Source organism: Hippopotamus amphibius, chromosome 4, assembly GCF_030028045.1.
Source record: "Hippopotamus amphibius kiboko isolate mHipAmp2 chromosome 4, mHipAmp2.hap2, whole genome shotgun sequence".
NCBI classification, from domain to species: domain Eukaryota; kingdom Metazoa; phylum Chordata; class Mammalia; order Artiodactyla; family Hippopotamidae; genus Hippopotamus; species Hippopotamus amphibius.
Genome location: NC_080189.1, coordinates 71,183,525 through 71,203,382, shown reverse-complemented (window position 1 = coordinate 71,203,382; position 19,858 = coordinate 71,183,525). Strand labels below are relative to the sequence as shown.

Below are 19,858 nucleotides of genomic sequence, written 5' to 3'. Positions count from 1 at the left end.
GACGCGCGAGGTCCGCAGCGCCTTCGATCGAAGCCTCGGCCTCTGCCGGTCTCGCTCCACCCCAGGACCGACCGACCCCGGCGTGCGGCGGAGCATGAGCGGCCCCTGCGGAAGTGCGAGCCGGGTCTCGGGCCGGCCCCGCGCTCGGGCCTCTTTGCTCTCCCCGCGGTCCCAAGTCGGCCTCTGCGCCCAGAACCGGGGCCCTCGCCGCGGGCGCCGACTGGGTCTCCGGCGACCCACCTCCTCTTCGCCGCGCGCCGGCGCTATGGCGACAGTCACGAGACGCCAGCGGCCCCTGCGTCCGCCAATGGGAGCGCACGTCGCGGGGAGACGCGGACGTCGCTCTTCCAAGATGGCGGCGCGTCCGTCGCGAGCAGCCGGGCCGGGGGGAAGCCAGCGAAGCCGAGTAAAGCCGCCGCCCGGGAGAGGACTGAAGGAGCTGTTGCCGCCGTTGGCGGCGGCTCAGGCAGTTTTCGCTGCTGCTACGGCTGTTGCCATGCGGCGAGGCTAGGGAGGAGCTCACTTCCCCGGGGTGTAATAATGTTAACAGAGGTAAGCGGCGACGGCGGCCAGTGTTTACCTGTGAAATGGGGAAGGGGCCGGCGCCGGCCGGTCAGACAATATTATTTCCGCCGCCGGCGGGCCCGACCCTTGGTAGCGGGCCCCGGGGCCCGAGCAGCAGCGGGGATCCTACAAGTGCCTCCTGAGTAGGAGCTGTGCTGACTCAACAGTCCCACCACCTCCGGCTGCCTGTGCCTCTTCTTTCGCAGTTGCCACTTGCCCGTCGCCCCTGGCACTGGTCTCCCTCCTGCTGTCGCTGCCTCCTAACTCGCCGCTCCCTCGGTGGCGTCCCCTTACACGCTGCTCTGTGGCGGCGTCGGTCTCTCTGCGTTGCTGCTGGTTCCTGTTCCCCTCTGGTTTGCCCGAGGTGTCTCTTCTCGGGTCCCTGGCCTCCAGGGCCCTCCACCTCCGAGCTCGGTCGGCATCGTGGGTTTGTCCCTCGGCCAGACCGATTCGTTTCCCACCCCCTACCTTGACTACTTCGCGAAGAGGACCTCTTTTTCTCAGGGGACACTTGGATAGCCCAGTTAAATCACCCCCCGCTCCCACACCTGGTTGTCACCTTTCACTTAAATCGTGGGAATCAGAAAGTTGAGCTTAGCATCTATCCTCTTGATTTGCTTAAGGCTCCCTTGATACTCTTCAGTGGAACAGCTTTTCCCCTTGGTCCTGAAATGGAAGTAGGGCAACTGTGACTAGCCAGTCAGTTTCCCTTTCTAGTGTCTGATGTCCATTGCAAAAAGCAGACTTTTTGAAGAAGTAGAGTTTGCCTTTACTAGCAGTACTTCAAGGGGAAGAACGAAATTGATGTAAGTAGGTACTTGACAGTTACTGTTGTGGTATATGCTAGTGTGGGTGTCATTGAAGATAAATTCTGAAGTTTATGGATTTGAGGAAATATCTTAGAAGCTACTCACTTTAAGTCCTGTGAAGATTCCAGTGTTAGCTGTCAGGGACTAGATCGGGCATCTTTGTGGGCTGAACTAAGGACAGGAAACAGTTTTAATGGGTAATGGGAAGTATTCCTCCTTGGGTTAACAAGGAAATAAAAATATTTGTAGATGAGTGGCTTTTGTTGTGTGAAAAAGTGGTAATAAAGGACTTGCCTTTCCAACTTTATTAACTCTGAGGAACTTCATTCTTTGATATTTGTACTTGATAATCTGCACAGAGCCTGGTGTATGATGTGCCTGGTGAATACTTATTGGTTGATTTTAACTCGTGAACGGCTTATTTCTAGTAGTTTGTAGTTCACTTTGTATTTCTAAATTCCATAGATTTTTTCATTCCTGTAGTTACTTTTATTCCCACGGTTAATTTTATTCCCAGAGATTATGGTATATCATAAGCTTCTGTTGTCATTAGCAGTATTAGGTTAAAAAAAAAAAAAAAGACAAGTAGCAGGAGTTCTATTTTTACCTTTAGTGTGATATTTTGATGGGAATAATTAGCCATATAATGTTTTCAGTGGTGTTGCTAATGTACGATATTTTATGAGATGATCTTTTGATTAGATTTGGCTTAGGTTAAGCAGCCTTTGAAGAACTGTAACACTTTCTCATGAACTCAGTGCCTGCTAGTAAAATGGGAGCCTTGATTTGGAAAGGCTGAATTTTCTAATCTTCTGTATTTTATTTTTTATTTTGTTTTATTTTTTGGCCGTGCCACTTGGCTTGTGGTATCTCAGTTCCCTGACCAGTGATTGAACCCTGCCACTGCAGTGAAAGCCCGGAATCCTAACCGCTAGGCCACGAGGGAACTCCCCGAAGCTTCTGTATTTTAAAATAATTTCATGTTTCAGTGAAATATTTTAAACAGTAAGTCAGTGATAGTAGTTAGATGTGCTTTAGTGCTGTGCGTGTGCTGTACATAGCTTTTAAGTGGCAGAGCCAGGGTTCCAACCTTGGCAGTCTCTGTGCAGTTTATGGTTAACCGCTACACTGGATTGCCTCTCCAAAGTAAGGCCCAGATTAAATGGTACTTGGATCTTACCAATGGTTGTGAGAAGTCATTTTATAGATTAGAAAACTGAAGCCCAGAGACTTGTCCAAGGCCAAACAATTATTAGTGGCAAAGGTGAAACTAGAATCACATCTCCTGACTCTCAGTACAGAACTCTGACCATTTTGCTCTCTGTGAGTAGTTTTCAGCTCTCTTGAGAGATTTTAAAACATACTACTTCTTTGTCTGAATATTATAGTGGATACACTGAAAATTATCATTACTTGAGAAAGACTTTTTGCTTTACCTTAGTTTTTTTTTATATTTTGAAATATTTATTTTAAAAAATAAATTTATTTTAATTATTTATTGGCTCTGTTTGGTTTTAGTTGCTGCACACGGGCTTTCTCTAGTTGCGATGAGGGGAGCTACTCTTGCGGTGCATGGGCTTCTCATTGCTGTGGTTTCTCTTGTTGCGGCATATGGGCTTTAGTAGTTGTGGCATGCAGGCTCTAGAGCACAGGCTCAGTAGTTGTGGTGCGTGGGCTTAGTTGCTCCGTGGCATGTTGGATCTTCCCAGACTAGGGCTTGAACCTGTGTCCCCTGCATTGGCAGATGGATTCTTTACCACTGCACCACCAGGGAAGTCCTTGAAATATTTTAGATATAAAATTCTATTCAATATTGATTACTAAAAACTTTGTAGTGTGGGGTTCCTTTTTTTACTGCTTCTCTTAGTGCTATCTTAGATCAGCAGGTTTTGGGGCTGTGATTTGTTTTATGTTAGATCTCAAAATGTATAATGGTGAGCTCTGTTCTGAAAAATTTTCACGTTCAACAGGCATATAATGTGTTCAGAAAGTGGTGAATCATACAAACTGCTTGGTTCTTTTACATCTCAACATTGAGATAGGTAATATTATCCCCATTAGGCAGATAAGAAAACTGAGATTGAGAGCTAAAATAGCTTGCTTAAAATCATACAACAGCTGGTACAGTCAGTAGTCTCACCTAGGACACTCTTACTCCAAATTGTGTTCTGTTTCTGTGGCTTGGTATGGAATGCATTTTTTTTTTTTGTAGCTGATAATCATCAGTAAACTATTTTTAATTTTTTAAACTGAGTTGGGGATATAAAAATATAGATACATAATAATAACATTCATATGAAATGATAATGATAAACATTCATGTAAAACTTTTCAGTTTTGCATTTTGTCAAAATAGTTCTTTGAAACCTTTTCAGAAGTGAGGAGGCATGCAAGTGATCAATTAAGGGCTATATTAAGTTAAGCTAAAGGGGAAAATTACTCAATTGAACAAATTAATTTGAACCAGGAAACCTGTGAGATATGATAGATTAGTGTGAATTGGAAGTACAGTTCCAGTAGATCATCTTGCCTTTTTTTTTTTATTTAAAGAGGAGTTAACATAGTTCTTAATTTAAATTGTTTGGGTTCAGTTTGTATTCTTTTCATTCTAAATATTTTCATTGAAATATTTAGAAGACTTGCTAGCTATATCTATGTGTCTTTTGCATTTCCATACAGGGATGAGAGGGTTTTTATCCCCCCTTAATGTCTATTTACATTTTTTTCAGAACTTCTTACTCTTAATGTTCCTCCTACAACATTTGTCCAAAAATCTGTCAATAGTGTACTTGAAAATTATTTGTTTAATACTCACCCACTCACCTTCCACCCACTCTTTTCAAAATAGGAGTAAACTTCCATATATATCAGACTTAGGGTATGGGATGTTTACCTGAGAATTTGTTTCAGTTAATCTGAATTTTCACAACATTCAAATATAATGAAATATTTATTAGTGAATTTTCATTAAACACTGTTAAAAGCTGCTGGGATTATTATTTCTGAGCATGTATTATTACAGAGAACTAAAGGTATAAAAAATGTAGGAAAATATGTTGAATTTGAACCAATGCTGTGGCATACTCTGAAGGTTGTATTTGCATAAAAACCAGTTACCAGCCTGTTGACACTTGTGCTTTTAAAAATAGTGAATAACAATCGTAGTTATTTAAACTTAGTAGTTGTTTGGGTTCTGTGTAAATGTGGGGCATTAGTAAATGTTACATAAAAATTGTTTATAGTTGTGCTAAGTTATGTCCGTCCAGATTTATTGATTTTTTTATATATTAACACTAATTCTTGATTTTGTGGTTAACAAATATGACACAGATGCGTAAGGCATAAACTGCTGCGCTTTTAAAAGTCTGAGGTTAATAATTGTTAAGGGAGTAAAATTTTGTAGTTCAAATAAATTTGGATGATTTGCCTAAAGGAAGTTAAAAAGAACTGCTTATAGCTTTTGATAGGTGATTTGCTCTCAAAGAAGGTGTTAGAATTTGTGTCAAATTGCATAGAGACTGTGATGGTCAATTTTATGTGTCAACTTGACTGACCTCAAGGTGCCACATTAAACATTATTTCTGGGTATGGCAGTGAGGATAAGATAAGCATTAGAATTGGTGGACTCCCTACAGTAGATTGCTCTCCCCAGTGTGGGTGGGCACCATCCAATCTGTTGAGAGCCTGAGTAGAACAGTAGGAAGAAGGAATTTGCCCCATTTTTCTGCATCACTGTTTGAGCTGAGACATTTCATATTCTTCTGCCCTTGGACTGGGATTTATAACATCAGCTCCCCCTGATTCTCAGGCCTTTGGACTGAATTATACCACTGGCTTTCCTGGCTCACCAGCTTACAGGCAGCAGATGGTGGGACTTCTCAGCTTCCATAATCTTGTGAGCCAGTCCCTCATAATAAATCTCCTTAAAAAAAAAAAAATTCCGATTGGTTCTGTTTCTCTGGAGAACCCTGAGGAATACAGAGACTTACAGAGTTTCTTGTATTTCCCTTTGGGAAATCCTGAGATGTGATGAGTTGTACATTAAGGAAGAGTCTTTGGACTTCCAGAGCTCTTTTTAAAGACACACGTACTCTTGCCCGTAGTAAGTGCTTAGGAAAAAATTATGACTTGATTTTGTTGAGTAATATATTTGTTAAGAGAAATACTCTTGGGGGTGGGTTACTCCTTAAACGACATGAGCTATTTCTTTAGTTATTAATTAATGACATTATAAAGGCTGCTAACCAGAACCAGAACTAGAGGTCCATTGACATTCAAAGGATGTTAAAACGTGGGAAAGAAATTTTATAAGGGAAGTATAAAGACATTACTGTCTAGAATGAGCATGGCTTGCCACTCTATGAACAACATTGTTTAGCATCTTTTGACAAGCCAAGTTGAATATTGCCAACCATTTCTCAAGAATTCTAAAGGGCCTTTTTTCCCCCCATTGATTCCAGATTTCCAGAGAGCTTATAAATAAATTATATTTATTTAGTATTTGTTTTCATCATGTTTTATTATTCTAGCACATATGTATACTCGTTTTTCATCACTTCTGATTAGCAGCTAGCTGGCTGGTTGATAGAATTGCAAACAAAAGCAAATATGTGTGATTTTTTAGTTAAACTCTACAACTTTATATTAGATAAATGTAGGTCTTCCATTTGGTATTTCAGAATATTAAAATAGAGGTTTTAGATTTCCATAACCATCCTTGGGATCCCTAGGTAGGGAGATACTAGTGTTCAGATGGATTGTTCCACAGTTTGTTGACCAGTGTTTCATAGAAATTGGTGAAAGATAGTTTCTTAACTAGTCCACTGTGTTTAAAAGTTTTTGGTTAATTGCTACAAGTTTATAAAATTACTTTTATTTTATTTGAGGAAGTATGGAATTAAATTTGGGAGAACTAAGTATAGATATTTGTAGTTTTAAAGATACCAGGCATTGGTTTGTGAATCATAAGGCCACTGCGAAGTGTATGGCTTTTCATTTCTGTGTGTAGTAACTACCAGCAAATGTGTAGACTTTTGTAGATTATAAAGAGTGCTTTATCTCTTAATTTAATCACATTGATAGATGTGCTCATGCTTATGTTTAGTGTCATTTCTAGTTTAACTATGGAATAAAAAGTATTCTCTTAAAGAGAAAAAAAGGGTATGAGAGGATGTTTGAAACAGATTGTTTTAGGTGGGATCAATTAAGCTGTTAGCTGAGTAATAATGGAAAAGTAGGGGACATGAGCTTCTGGAAGAGGAAGAAAACAGGTCCTGTTATGGTTAAGAGTTTCCAATGCTGGCTACTCACAACTAGCCATTTGGCGGCAAAGCTAAGTGATTTTATGGCATTCCTGAGTGAGGTTCTCAGGGTATGGCTTTTTAAATTGTGTTTTGAAATTCTGTGGTTTCATAGACCATCAAGTGCCCCCTCAGTTGATGGTACTCTAACATTGACTTTCTGTTTCTGAGTCGTTTCATTTTGATATTACATTACCTTATATATTTGTGAGGAAAGGGAACTTTGAATTAAAATAAGTGGTCAGCTCTGATTTATCATGTTAAAAAATGGTTAAAGTTTGAGTATTAGGTTGAAGTCATGGTCATGCACACTTTGTCTATCAACTACCACAATAGTGAGGCTACACAAATGTGACCTATATGTTAAGCATTATAAGGGTGAGTCTTAACTTCGCCATTTATTTATGATGTGACATTGGGGAAGTTGTTTGAACGTTCTGAGTCTTTGTTTCCTTCTTTGTAAAATTTGGATAATAATAGCACATTCCTATCTACTCTCACATTGTTGTGAAGATCAAATAAAATGATAGAGAGTAAAACTTTGTAAACTGTCAATCATTATACAAATATTAGTGGTTAATACATCAGTTTTTTTTTTTTTTCTTCCTCTATATGCCTTGCACTAATATGAATTCAAGTCCTAGGCTCCATCTAGCTTTATGGCTCACTAGCTTCTCAGTGGGTGGGTGGATCTCAGGACAAAGGGGGTGTCCTCTGGCCACTGGTGCAGTTACAGGGGAGGTAGGGACTAGACTAAAAGAAGGCAAAGGAAAAAAAACATAGACTGAGAGCATGTCTTGCCAACTAGTAGTGAGGATAGTTTCTTGTGTGGTTGGTAAATTGATTTCAAAGAATTTCTGAAAGGGCAGTTCCAAAAAATATTTTGAAAAAGGTTACTTATTTGAGGGTTAGTAGTCATTTGTGTGTACATATTATGAAATATTTGTGGGAGAAGAAATCCTTTATTTTTAATCAACAAATCCTGGTAAGTTCTTAAAAGAGAAAGCTGTTTTTTAGTACAATTTTTTAAGGCTTTGGTTGTAACTTGTACTACTGGGGATTAATTTTTGTGGATCACTTTGTTCACCAAACATAAATACCGCTACTGTGTGGTAGGCACCTGCTAAGTTCTGGTGCTGAAGTTGTGTCTGACCTGAAACCTGCCCTCCGAAAATTCTCTATCAGTTTGGGCGTCATTCAGCTGAAGCCTTGAGGTCTTTTGTCAGAATAAAGCAAATAACATAATTAAAAGGTGAAAAATTTAGAGGAATAAAAGGTTGCAGAATGTAATTAAAAGGTAATTACTTGCATTTGCTTTATAACTCCAGGTAAAACTACCAGTTTGAATGAGATGGCAGCTCTAAAATGAGCTGCTTCTGACAACTGAAGAGTCAACCCATTTTTACTGTCGCTATTTGCTCCAGGCTAATTCACAGTGAGAAGTGAAAGGAAAAAAAAAAAAAGAGAGACAGAGAAGCAAAAAAAAAAAAAAAAGTGAATTTGTCTTTGTTTCGTTTTTCTGAAAAGTTTCTTTATATCTCCTTAAGAGGTCTACCAGGTTTTACTGAAAGACCTGGCTGAATTCCATTACTTTGGTAAAAGAAATAGGTGGTTCCTACCCCCACTCCCCTGTATGTTACATATTCATGTAAACTCCTGAATATGTGGTTTACCATTGTTTTCTCAGTGCCTGGAATAGGGCTTAACACTTAGTCTTCACTAAATATCTGTCAAATAAAAGCATGTTGATTGTTCCCTCCAGTAAAATGAAAGTAATGGTGAAAAATTACTAAGACAAAAATTGTCTTTGATAAATTTAAACTATCACATTAATTGCTCTTCAAGGATTGGTTACTCTCTGTGTCCGTTCGGCTTTTTAAAATAGTACACTGTGTTTGAATATTATGTTTGAGATCACAAAACACACGCAAAAGTTAGACAAAAAAAGGGTGAACATCAGGCATTTAGTTAGAATGTAATTCTGTTTTAATTTTTCCCAGAGAAAAATCTGATTATATTGATGTTATTTTCATGTAACAAATTATAAATGCAAGAACAACTTGGATTTTATTTTGTATCTCATACTAATTAATTTTTATGATTTCATTTGTATTCCTGAATTAGATAAATTTAAAGCTTTATTTATGACAGTACAGTAATGCAGATTTTTGTGGTACTTTGTTAGTGTTTGTATGACCTTTAATGCTGTCTTGAAGCTTGCAAATAAGAGTAAAAATTTAGTCATGAATTTCAAAAAGTTGGAAATTTGGGGAGTACATTTTCTAGAAGGGCAGCTGCTACCATGATCTCTTACCTAAAATACCTCTCCATGTCACTGTTAGAGCTTTGTTAGATCATTTAACCCATCTATAATTCCATTGTATATTCAAAAATAATATGTACCAGAAAAGTTCAGTAAAGTAATTCTTTTGTGTTCAGTAGTAAAATTTAAACTGGTTTAATGATCTTTCACTTAGTACCAGAGGCTCATATACAATCAAATTGAATAATTCACTATTGTTAGATTATTGAAATGCTTCCTCCAATTTCCTGAGGGACCTTTTAATTCTGATGCAGCTATGAAACTCCTAAGGTGAATCCTGCTTTGCTTTTGACCTTAGCCCTGCATTATTGGGGAGTCCTTGAATGTTACTCCATTTAAACTTGAATTGGTTTTGCTTCTGGAACCCTGGAGCTATTTTTAGCCTGACTGCGGTTTGGCACCTAAGAGAGTATGTGATTCTTTGTATTGTGACTTCTTTTATTTTCATGCCAGAGTTGTGTGACAACAGGACATATGTGAAGAATGGCTCTTGGATTCACTATCATTTGAGGCATGGGAGTTATAAAACTGATCGAAGTTGTACAGTTTTAAGGGAAGAGTTAAGTCTAAAATAAAATTTCACCTCAGTTTAGTTATTACATAGATTTTGGGAAATAATGGTCTGATTTTAAGATACTATGATATATGTTATCCAATGTTTCTCCAAGTCATAATATTATACTTAAGAATTTGTTGTTGATTTCTCTTCCTGAGATTATTTGAGGTGGCATTTTTTTCCTCACAATTTTCCTCAGGGTGTTTAATCAGATTGCAGCTATTCATATAACCAGCTACTTTAACATTCAGTGTTAATTACTAACATCTGATGCTTTTTCTTGAGTGCTACCTAAATGCTCGATACTTAAACCGTTGCAATAGTCTAATCCTGGTGAGAGTTAGCAGAAAAAGAGGAAGTGCACTAGAGGGAGGTTGGAGGCAACTTGAAAGGTGGAACACAACAAAGGTACAGAAAAAGAAACTGAAATAATGGACTTTACAAATAGTGGGTGTGTTGATTATTTAACAATTTTAGAAAAATCAGTTAGGCTTAAGAATATTTTATAATTTATAATAATACATTTTTTGAACCAAAAAGCTCTACAAGTTAATGTCTGACAGCTCAGAATATTGAATCAAATAATAGTCTCTAATGCAAAATTTATAGGACTACAGAAGTTAGTGAGATTGTCTTTGTACTGGGACTCAGAGTGTTAATCATCTAATATCTCTATTCTGTCTGTCTCCCCTATCCCTCAGTATGTATCTTCTACTCACAAATTGAACATTCTTAGTTTCTGAAGAAGAGTGTATGCTTTTGGTTAAGAGTGACAGTTGGTGTCAGATTATTTGGATTTGAATCTGTTTTGTCACTTCAGAGTATCTTGACCTTAGAAAGTTATTAACCTTTTTGAGCCTCAGTTTTCTCATCTGTGTAACTTTTAAATTGATACTTACCCATAGGGTTGTTCTAAGTATTAAGTGAAAATAGCATGTTAAATACTGCACACAGTATTTCCCATGGTAAAACTCAAGAAATAACTAGATTTTATTATTATTTCCTCAGAAGTAAATAAACAAGTGGTTTATTTTTTATAACTTAGCATTTGTTTTGAAGTTGTTTTTGGTGTTCTTTGTTTCATTGAGGAAGTTTTAAAATGTCACATTAAACAGGATAATCCCCTTTGACACAGATGATCTAATTCTTCCCTTACTTTCTCAGTTTTTATTAACTTTCTAATTTATGTATTGCACTAAGAGCTAGATTTAGAGTAAATATCAGAAGGAAATCAAGAGAGGTGACACTTGTATGCTGTGGTCATAACTAGAACTTTTGACTGACCCATAATTTCTTCTGGCCATTAAAGCTTTTACTATAGATGAAGTGAAAGGGAGAAATTGTAGTATAATCTTGTATTATGCTTTAAAAAATGCCAGTGTTGTGTAGTTTTCTGCTATGGGAAGTACTATGGTTTGTGTTGATTTGATAAAGTTTTATGTAAAGTAGCTCAGAATTTATATATGCTTTTCTCTTGAATTGTTCCTTTTATAGGGGATAGAAAGATGAGGAATGCTAAAATCCTTTGTTTAAAAAAAATTATGTAGTTAGCTTGATTGGTATTAGTAATACTGTGTAATAGGTTAAGAAAAAGACAGGGCTGAGTTATTACAAATAGAATTTGTACTTATACATCTAAATATGGGTATTAAGAATGTAAATAATTTCAATTCCTTTATTCAGCAACTGCTTATCTGCATTCATGTAATAGTACAATAAATTGTTATAAGAGTGCAGTGTTCACGTGATAATATCGTTTTACTTAGCTGAAGATTATGCCATCAAGGTCCTTTGTGGGTGAATCTCTCTGTCTCTGTTTTCCTTACTATACTTATTTTTTCCTCCTTGTTGCTGTTGCTTTGTGGATATGTTGATTTTTTTTCCCCGCACCTCTTTTATTATTCTCCTCTTTGTCTGTAGGCCTGCTTGCTTTCTCAGCTTTTCCCCCTAATCTTCACTCTTTCCTCCTCCTCTCAAGGAAATTTAACAGGCCATAATAGAGAACTTAACTTTTAAGTTATAAACCACTCAATGGGTTTAAAAATATTTTCCGTTGCTAATTTAAAAGGCGAGTGTATACAACAGTTTATATATGTTTTTAAATAACACAATTCTGTATTATTTCGTTCTGTGATTGTATACCTCTTGTCTGAATTTATCTTGATTTAAAAGCCTCATAATCTCTCATTTAATGAACAGTATTGAGATTTATTTTCTATTTTGCATTAAGAGCATCTTGTAGTACTTTCAGGTCGGTCATTGTTTTGATGTTGAGTTGCACAGCCTTCAGGAACATGAAGGAAATTTGTCTAAACCTGTACAAACTTTAGAATATGCCTTGAAAGTTATCTGATACTAATACCTACAAAATCTACATCAGATACTTAAGGAGAACCAAGGACTTTAAGATATTAGTGTCAGTTTAGTTACCTCAGGTTTTTCTGATAAATTGAATTTTTATATGTTAATAAATCACTTTTATTTGATTCCTTAGATATGCGGGCAGAATTTTGCCCATCCCCTCTGCATCATTTTTGTTTGTTTGTTTGTTTGTTTTTAAATCTGTTTGAGAGTCAGTGTAAAATAATGGTTCAGGACATGCTTGAATTTTAAACCAAGCTCGGTTCATGGTCGACTTCTATGACTTAGCTGTTTCCTCATCTATAGAGTTAGTAATATAACTTATGTCTTAGAGTTGTGAGAGCTGGAAATTTATGTAAAGTGGTTAGCAAAGCACTAAGCAGTTAATACTAAGCACTTAATGCATCATGGCTCCTATTGTTTCAGAGGATGCTCCTTTTCATAAGAAAGAAAGAAGAGGTGGGAGATTGGTGACAGTGCAGCGTTAGGCTGTGAACATCTAACTCTCTTTACTGTAATTTCCCCTTGGATTATATATTATGGGGAAAAGCAGAAGTTGAATTGTCAGTGTTGGACTTTTATTCTTGTATTGTTACAGTCTTACACGAATGAGGCAAAGGGGGGCCACTTATGAATATGGCCTGTTTTGCGTTGCACTAGTTAACTGCCGTGGTAAAAATTTTGTATACTTTAGTAGAGAACAGGTTTGGTGAATGCAGTCTTCTAATGTTTAAACTAAATTCATTCTTTCACTTTTGTAAAAGGAGCTTAAGGTGAATTGCTGTGTGACTGAGTTTGTTTTTCAGTATAAGGTAATGATAGAAAATAGTCTTGATGTTCCAAGATGTTTATGTATTTACTGTAATGTGGCTCAAATAGAGTGGGTAGGCTGTAGACAAATTATTGGGTTAGAAATGCCAAGTACAATATTGTATTATATCAAAATAATTCATTTTATTTTAGTAGTGCCAGAGTGACAGAATCTAAAGAGAACAAGGTATTTATGGAACAGGAGGAAAATTATTGAGAAACCTGGACATTCAAGATTTTAATTTCTTTTTGATGTTTTCTTTCTGGCCTTGAAAAATATAGCGGAATAAAGCCCCCTTCTTCACTAAAATATTCCCGTAGTAGTTTCAAGAAGTGTAATGAATTAAAACTATTATTTAGAAAAAGAACTTTTTAAAGGTATGATTTAAATGTAATTCAAAAAATCATTTTTGTTAAATGTCTTACAAGAAATACAATTTTTAATGTGTTTATTTCTAAGAATATAATTAAAATTACTAGCAACATAAGTTTCAACCTTTTTAAAATTCTCACAAACTGTTGGTGGAAGTCTAGCTTTTTTTTCTTTATTTATGTACATTGACCTAGGTACAGGAGTAGCATGACCTGTGAGAGATGATGTAGTTTTAATTCAAAGACTTGTTTCTGTTGTTTGAACCTCAAGTAGATTATATAGGGATCTCCTTTCTTTGTGCAGGCATTTACAACTATTTTTCTTTTTCAAATGAAGATAGGTTTTCTGGCAGGTAGTTTTTAAAATAATTCATGCTTATAAAAATTTAAAACAAAGTTAAGTTAAAAAAAAAAATTAATCGCTCTTAATTTCATCCAGAGTAACCATGATTAATATTTCTATCTTCAGTTTTTGGGGAATAATGGTTTGTACAATTTTAAAAAAAGTGGGATCGTAATAAATTTGCAACTTCTATCTTTACTTACTATAAATTTACAGAACAATTTTATCTGTTATATTCATGTAAAAATAAGTAAAATAGATTAATGACAGATTATACATTAGAGGAAGACTGTGCTACAATTGAGAGTCATTGCAGATATGCAAAGGTGGCTCGTTATTTAGAAATATATTATTATAACTAATAATTAATGGAGGAAAAAAATCCTAAGTATTATAGGAAATGCCCAGAAGGCATTTGATAAAATTCAGCTTTATTTCTGGTTAAATGTATTTAATAAAATAGAAATAGATGAATACTATATTAAAAATTGTATTTAAAACAAATGTCAGCATCATACTTTATACTTTTTAACCTTATGTTTAGCCTTTTTTTAATCATTAACAAATTTGACTTAATTTTTCGTCCTTGCCCATCAATAGATGAAAAATTCTTGCTTTAAAAGTTTGAATTTCTTTGATTGCTGGTGGGGTTGATAATTTTTCATATGTTTATTGGCCATCTGTATTTTCAGTTTTGAATTGCCTGTTCTACTTTTTCTTCTTGGAGTATTGGTCTATTTCTTAATGATTTATAACATCCCTTTACTGATGGATTTTAACGTTTTGTTGTATATGATGTATATATTTTTACAAGTGTATATGGATTTAACTTTATGGATTTTTTTTGCTATTAATAGAAATTATTTTTATGTTGTCAAATATGTCAGCCCATTCCTACAGATTTTGCTATTTTAAAAAAGACCTCTCCTGTCCCTAGATTATACAATGATTTATCATTTTTTAGTCAGAAGTTCTGCATATTTTTAGTTTTTTTCTGCATATTTATAGTACCTTTGTGAGGTATTTTATGGGGAAAAGTAGTCATAATTTTTATTAATTTTTTATAATGCAAATTTTCAAACTTACAGAAACTTTGAAAAATATTGCTATTAGCACCCATGTACCAGTTACCAAGATTTGTTGAAATTTTGTTGTATTTGTTTTGTCTCTGACTTTCTATGTGCTATTTTTGTTGATACTGTAGCTGAACCATTTTAAAGTAAACTGCACTTATATTATGTCACTTCTCAAAATACCCTCATGAATATCCTAAGAATAAGGATGTTTTTGATATAACTATAGCAGTATTGTTACACCTAATAAAATCACCAGTAATACCCTATTATCATCTAGTAGTATATTCAGATTTCCTCAGTTTGAGCTAGGATCTAATCCAGCAATATCATTGTTGTGTCTTTTTAGTCCAGAATTGATAATCTCCCCATCTTTTTGTCCTACTCTTCCTCCTCCTCTTTCTCCTATTCACTGTTGTGGATGCTTATCTTGTGCATTAGTTTGCTGTGTCAAGTGCACACAGCAAAATTCCTGGCCTCTGTGATACCAACCCCCCCCCCCCCCATTTTGATAAGCAAAAATGTCTCCATACATTGCTAACTGTTTACTGAGGGCCATAATTGCCCCTGGCTGAGAACCACTGCAGTAAAGGTAGTGCCTTTTCTGCACTGTATTTTCTTAGATACTTATTTCTAGAATTGTTTTTATCTTGAATGTTTTGTTCCATTGAGCTGTCTGGCCTTTAGCCTCTTTTGCCTATTTATTTTACTTCTCTTTGTTGTTTAGCTAGTAGTAGTAATTTATAAAACAGCTTTATTGATATGTAATTTATACCATATATGAGTACAGTGCAGTGGGTCTTAGTACATTCACAGAGTTGTGCATCGTTGCCACCGTAAGTTGTAGAACATTACCCTCAAACAGAAAAATCCTTACCCTTTAGCTGTCACTCCCAAACCTTCCCTACCTTGAGCCCCAGGCTATCACAAATCTGTCTGTATGGATTTGCCTGTTATAGACACTTTATATAAATGGAACCATACAGTGTGTGGTCTTTGTGACTGGCTTCTTTCACATAGTATGTTTTCACGTTTCATGCATGTTGTAGCATGTATCAGTATTTCAAATTTCTTTTTATTGCCTAATAATATTCCATTGTGTAGAAGCACCACATTTTGTGTATATTCTTTCATCTATTGATGGATATTGGGTTATTTTCATGTTTGGGCTGTTATCAATAATGCTGCTATGAACACTTGTGTACACGTTTTTATATGGACATGTTTTTATTTCTCTAGGGTATATACTGGGAATGGGATTGCTGAATCATACGGTAACTCTCTGTTTAACCTTTCGAGGAACTGCAAATTGTTTTCAGAAGTACTGCACCATTCTTATTCCCACCAGCAATATAGGAGGGTCTAATTTCTCTACATCCTTAAGAATATTTGTTATTATAATATTTGTCTTTTTGTTTGTAGCTATGTGGTGGGTGAGAATCTCATAGTGTATTTGATTTGCATTTCCCTAATGTCTAATAATGTTGAATATTTTTTCATATGCTTTCCATGACCACTTATATTATCTTCTTTGGAGAAATGTGTGCACAAATCTTGTGCTCTTTTTAAAATTAGATTATTTGTTTATTTCCTAGTCAGTTTTAACAGTTCTTTGTATATTCCAGGTAGAAGTTCATTATTATGTATATGATTTACAAATATTTTCTCTCATTCTGTGGGTTGGCTTTTCATTTTCTTGATGGTATCATTTGCAGCACAACATTTAAAAATTTTGACATAGTCCAGTTTATCTATTTTTCTTTTGTTGATTGTGCTTTTGGTGTCAAAAGATATTTAGATTTTGCAATATGTTTTCTTTAATTAGCTTAGGAAATGGTATCAAGTATCACATAAACAAGACAAACTAAATAGATAAAAATAGAGCTGAAATTAAACCATTATAGTTTTAATTTTTAAAAAATAATTTTTTCCTGAATTTTATTGTCATATTTAGGGGTGTGTGTGTGTGTGTTGATGGAAGACTTTACGGAGAATTTGAGGATGATGAGGCACTGGGTTTACCTTGCAGCACCACTAGAAAACCACTATGCTCTGTTGTGGTGTAGCTAGCTACAGTAACCTAAAATTCTGCAGTGTTCCAGTCTTCAGTTGCCATGCTGTGAATGTTTTCATGGTTAACCACACCCCCTAGGGGAGGAGGAATCCTCCAAAAGCAGAGTATTTATTTCCAGTCCTGCTCTCTCTGTCTGTAAAAATCTGCTTATCTTCTCTTGAATTCCTTGCTCTGTTATTTCATGATTGTTGGTGTGCTTATGCATTATTTTTTCTTCCAGCACATTCTGAGTCTCTGAATCTTGACTTTGCAGATCCCTAACTAGGCTGCCTTATTCTTTCAGCAACACTCCATGTCCAGGAATCACAGCTGAGTCATGATATTCCTGAGGATCATCTCTGAATGTGGTTCAGCTGCCTCTTCACAGTCACTTGCAGCAATGTGTCTGCCCTCATCATCTCCATTTTCTTAGTGTTATACTTATTGTTTTAAAAATTTTGTTACCTAATTAAGCCTTGACAATATACAAATACATATCTATTTTTAAAGATTTTCCATATGCAAATTTGTTTTAAAGGTTATGTGTGTTAAGCTATTCCCTTGTTTTTACTGTAATTTGACCGTTTCATCTTGCTTTCTTAAACAGGATGTTACTTTCATGTTTTTCACTTGGTGGAGTACAAATTTTATGACAGCCTTTATGATCATTGCTTGATAGAAATAAACGTCCATAATAGTGTATTCACTTAAATATTTTAAATGACTGTTAATTGAATGTAAATAAAATGAGTTAAGGATATGATGTGTCTTTTGTAGGAAAAATGTTATGTATAATCTAAAAATAATAGTGTTATGTGCAATATATATTTTAAAAAAAGTTCATGCTGCTTGAAAAGTAAACCAGTGCAGAGGTGTATTTAGTAAACAGTGAAAGTATTATTTGCTTTTTCTGTTTTAAAAACAGTCTGGATACATACTTCCACACATTTCTCTATATTAAATCACATGAAAGAAAATTTTCATTAAATTAAAAAGACTAGTCTTAAAGGTGGCGATGTAAATTATGTTTTCCCACTTTTATGATTCTCAAGTATTTATCTAATTTTTCCAGTAGTGTTTGTTTACTGTTACACTTTATACTCTTATCTTCTCCCCTTGCCTCTGCCCTGTAGATAGTAGTTGCTCACTGAATTTGATTTGACACAGAAACCAAGGGCAAGTGAAGTCTAAGTATTAAGATGCCAATTAATGATAAGAAAGGAAGGTAATCTGGTGAAGATTATCACTAGGAAAAAAATATTGATGTGTATATAACATTGATTTAGATGATTAATGAGAAGATCTGTGTATTCGATATATACTGATTCAGAGTATACTAGATGTGCCAAATATTATACTTGGCACTGAGAATATATCAGTGAACAAAACATACAGTTTATGACCTCATGAGACTTAGGTATGTGGTATAACAGGAAAATAAATAGCCAATTCCAGCACAATGTGATAAATGAAGATACTGGCAAGAGAGTGGTTGAAATGGTGAACTGTGGAGTCTGATCTAGATGGGAAAGTGAATGCAGAAGTGGGCTAAGTAAGGAATAAGTAGAAGAATTAAGTGTCTGCAATTCTGAATGATAATGAAAATATATGTAGTAGGTTTAACTAATTTAGAACTGAAAGATTGTTATCAGAGAGTAAGATAGTTAATTTTCACATTTCCCATGCAGAGAAGACGGGGGATGAAGTGTAGAGTGTGGTCTTATAGTGGCTAAAGTGCACTTGCAGTGAAAGTCGGTGGAGGTGAAATGCTTATGGTATCAAAAGTAGTGTGTTGGGAGTTCCCTGGTGGTCTAGTGGTTAGGATATGGCGCTTTCATTGCTGTGGTGTGGGCTAAATCCCTGGTTGGGGAACGGAGGTCCCACAAGCTGTGCAGCGCGGTTAGAAAAAAAAAAAAGAAAAAGAATGTTGGATAGATGTGTGTTGAAATAATTCAAGGTTATGTAGTACTTAGGACAGAAAAGCATGTCAAGAGTTTTGACTGAATGATTAGGAGTGCCTTGGGGATCAGTGGTTCGCACCTGTGACTGCATATTGGAATCACCTGGGGAAGTTTACAAACTACTAATGCACTTACCCTAAGTTTGCTGCACGTTGGAAATTCTAATGGCTAGCTCCCATCCTCAGCTATTCTCATTTAATTTGTATAGGGCGTAACCTGGGCAGTGAGACTTCAAAATGCCACTGGGTAATTCTAATGTGCAGCAGTTGCCCAGTGACAGGTTTTTTTGTTTGTTTGTTTTTACAGGAAACTGGCTGGGAGTTATGGTCAGGAACATGACCCTGCATTATGAAGTTGGAGTACATGATAAATGAAAGAATAGGCAACCTTATTGGAGAGGCAGCTTTTACTTAAACAGTGAAATTGTTAACGATATAGATGAGTTTATTATTACCACGGAGCAGAGTAAACCTAGAGGGAGGTTTTGGAAGGAAGGGAAACAATGGGAGGTTGGATAAAGGAGGGAAAAACAAGAACAGTACAGTGGTTAGAGTACAGAAGAGGACTGATAACTGTAATTTATCTTTTGGTAGTGACTAAAGATAACAAAGTGTAGTGGGTTCAGAATTAGTCTGGGAAATATATTCCACAGTCCCATGGTGGATGACAGTTGGGAATTGGGTGAACGGCTCCCAGGAGTCAGTTTAAGATCTTAGATGGGTTGAACTTAATAAGAAGTTCTAGTTTTGTGTTCTTCTCTTTGTGAAGGGGTTTGGATTGGTTGCGTAAAATCCATGGAGAGGTCCAGAGTGTCATGCTGCTGTTCACAGGATCCTAGGGGAGTTAGGGGTCTGGGCTTTTTTGTTCTGACACTGGCAGAAGGAGTGTTAAGGTTTGGTTAGTTCTTCACAGCATAGCCCTGCTCACTCCAGCATGCTTGCTTGTGTGAGTTTGACACTCTGCTGTACCTAACAATGGCAAAGCCTTTGCTCTTTCTTTACTTTTACACTGGATGCTTTTCAGAAACAATTTTAATTGCCCAATTTCAGACTTTTTTCAACGTTGAAGAAATGGTATAGACTTAGAAACAGTGAAAAGGGACCTTGTATATCAGTCATCTAGACAGATTTCCCTTATTTATAGATTAGAATTTTATGCATAGAGAATTTTTTAAATTAATTAATTAATTAATTGGCTGCATTGGGTCTTTGATGCTGCACACTTTCTCTAGTTGTGGCGAGTAGGGGCTACTCTTCATTGTGGTCTGCATGCTCCTTATTGTAATGGCTTCTCTTGTTGCGGAGCATGAGCTCTAGGTGGTGGGCTTCAGTAG

General features: G+C 36.1%; 1 protein-coding gene across 7 annotated transcripts in view; it reads left to right on the top strand.

Annotated features, from left to right (window-relative positions):
* Positions 1 to 360: 360 nt before the first annotated feature.
* The window catches only part of SNX13 (sorting nexin 13), a 136,756-nt gene continuing 117,258 nt past the window's right edge, over positions 361 to 19,858 (top strand). For 5 of the 7 annotated variants that reach the window (XR_009053155.1, XR_009053156.1, XR_009053154.1 and 2 more), the window contains exon 1: positions 403 to 552. Coding sequence is in view for 3 of the 7 variants with exons in the window: in XM_057731324.1 (XP_057587307.1) it covers positions 541 to 552 (12 nt within the window). In the remaining 4 variants the exon portion in view is untranslated. Of the gene's footprint in view, positions 553 to 19,858 lie in introns of all 7 variants that reach the window. The other 2 variants (XM_057731326.1, XM_057731325.1) reach the window with 2 other exon arrangements.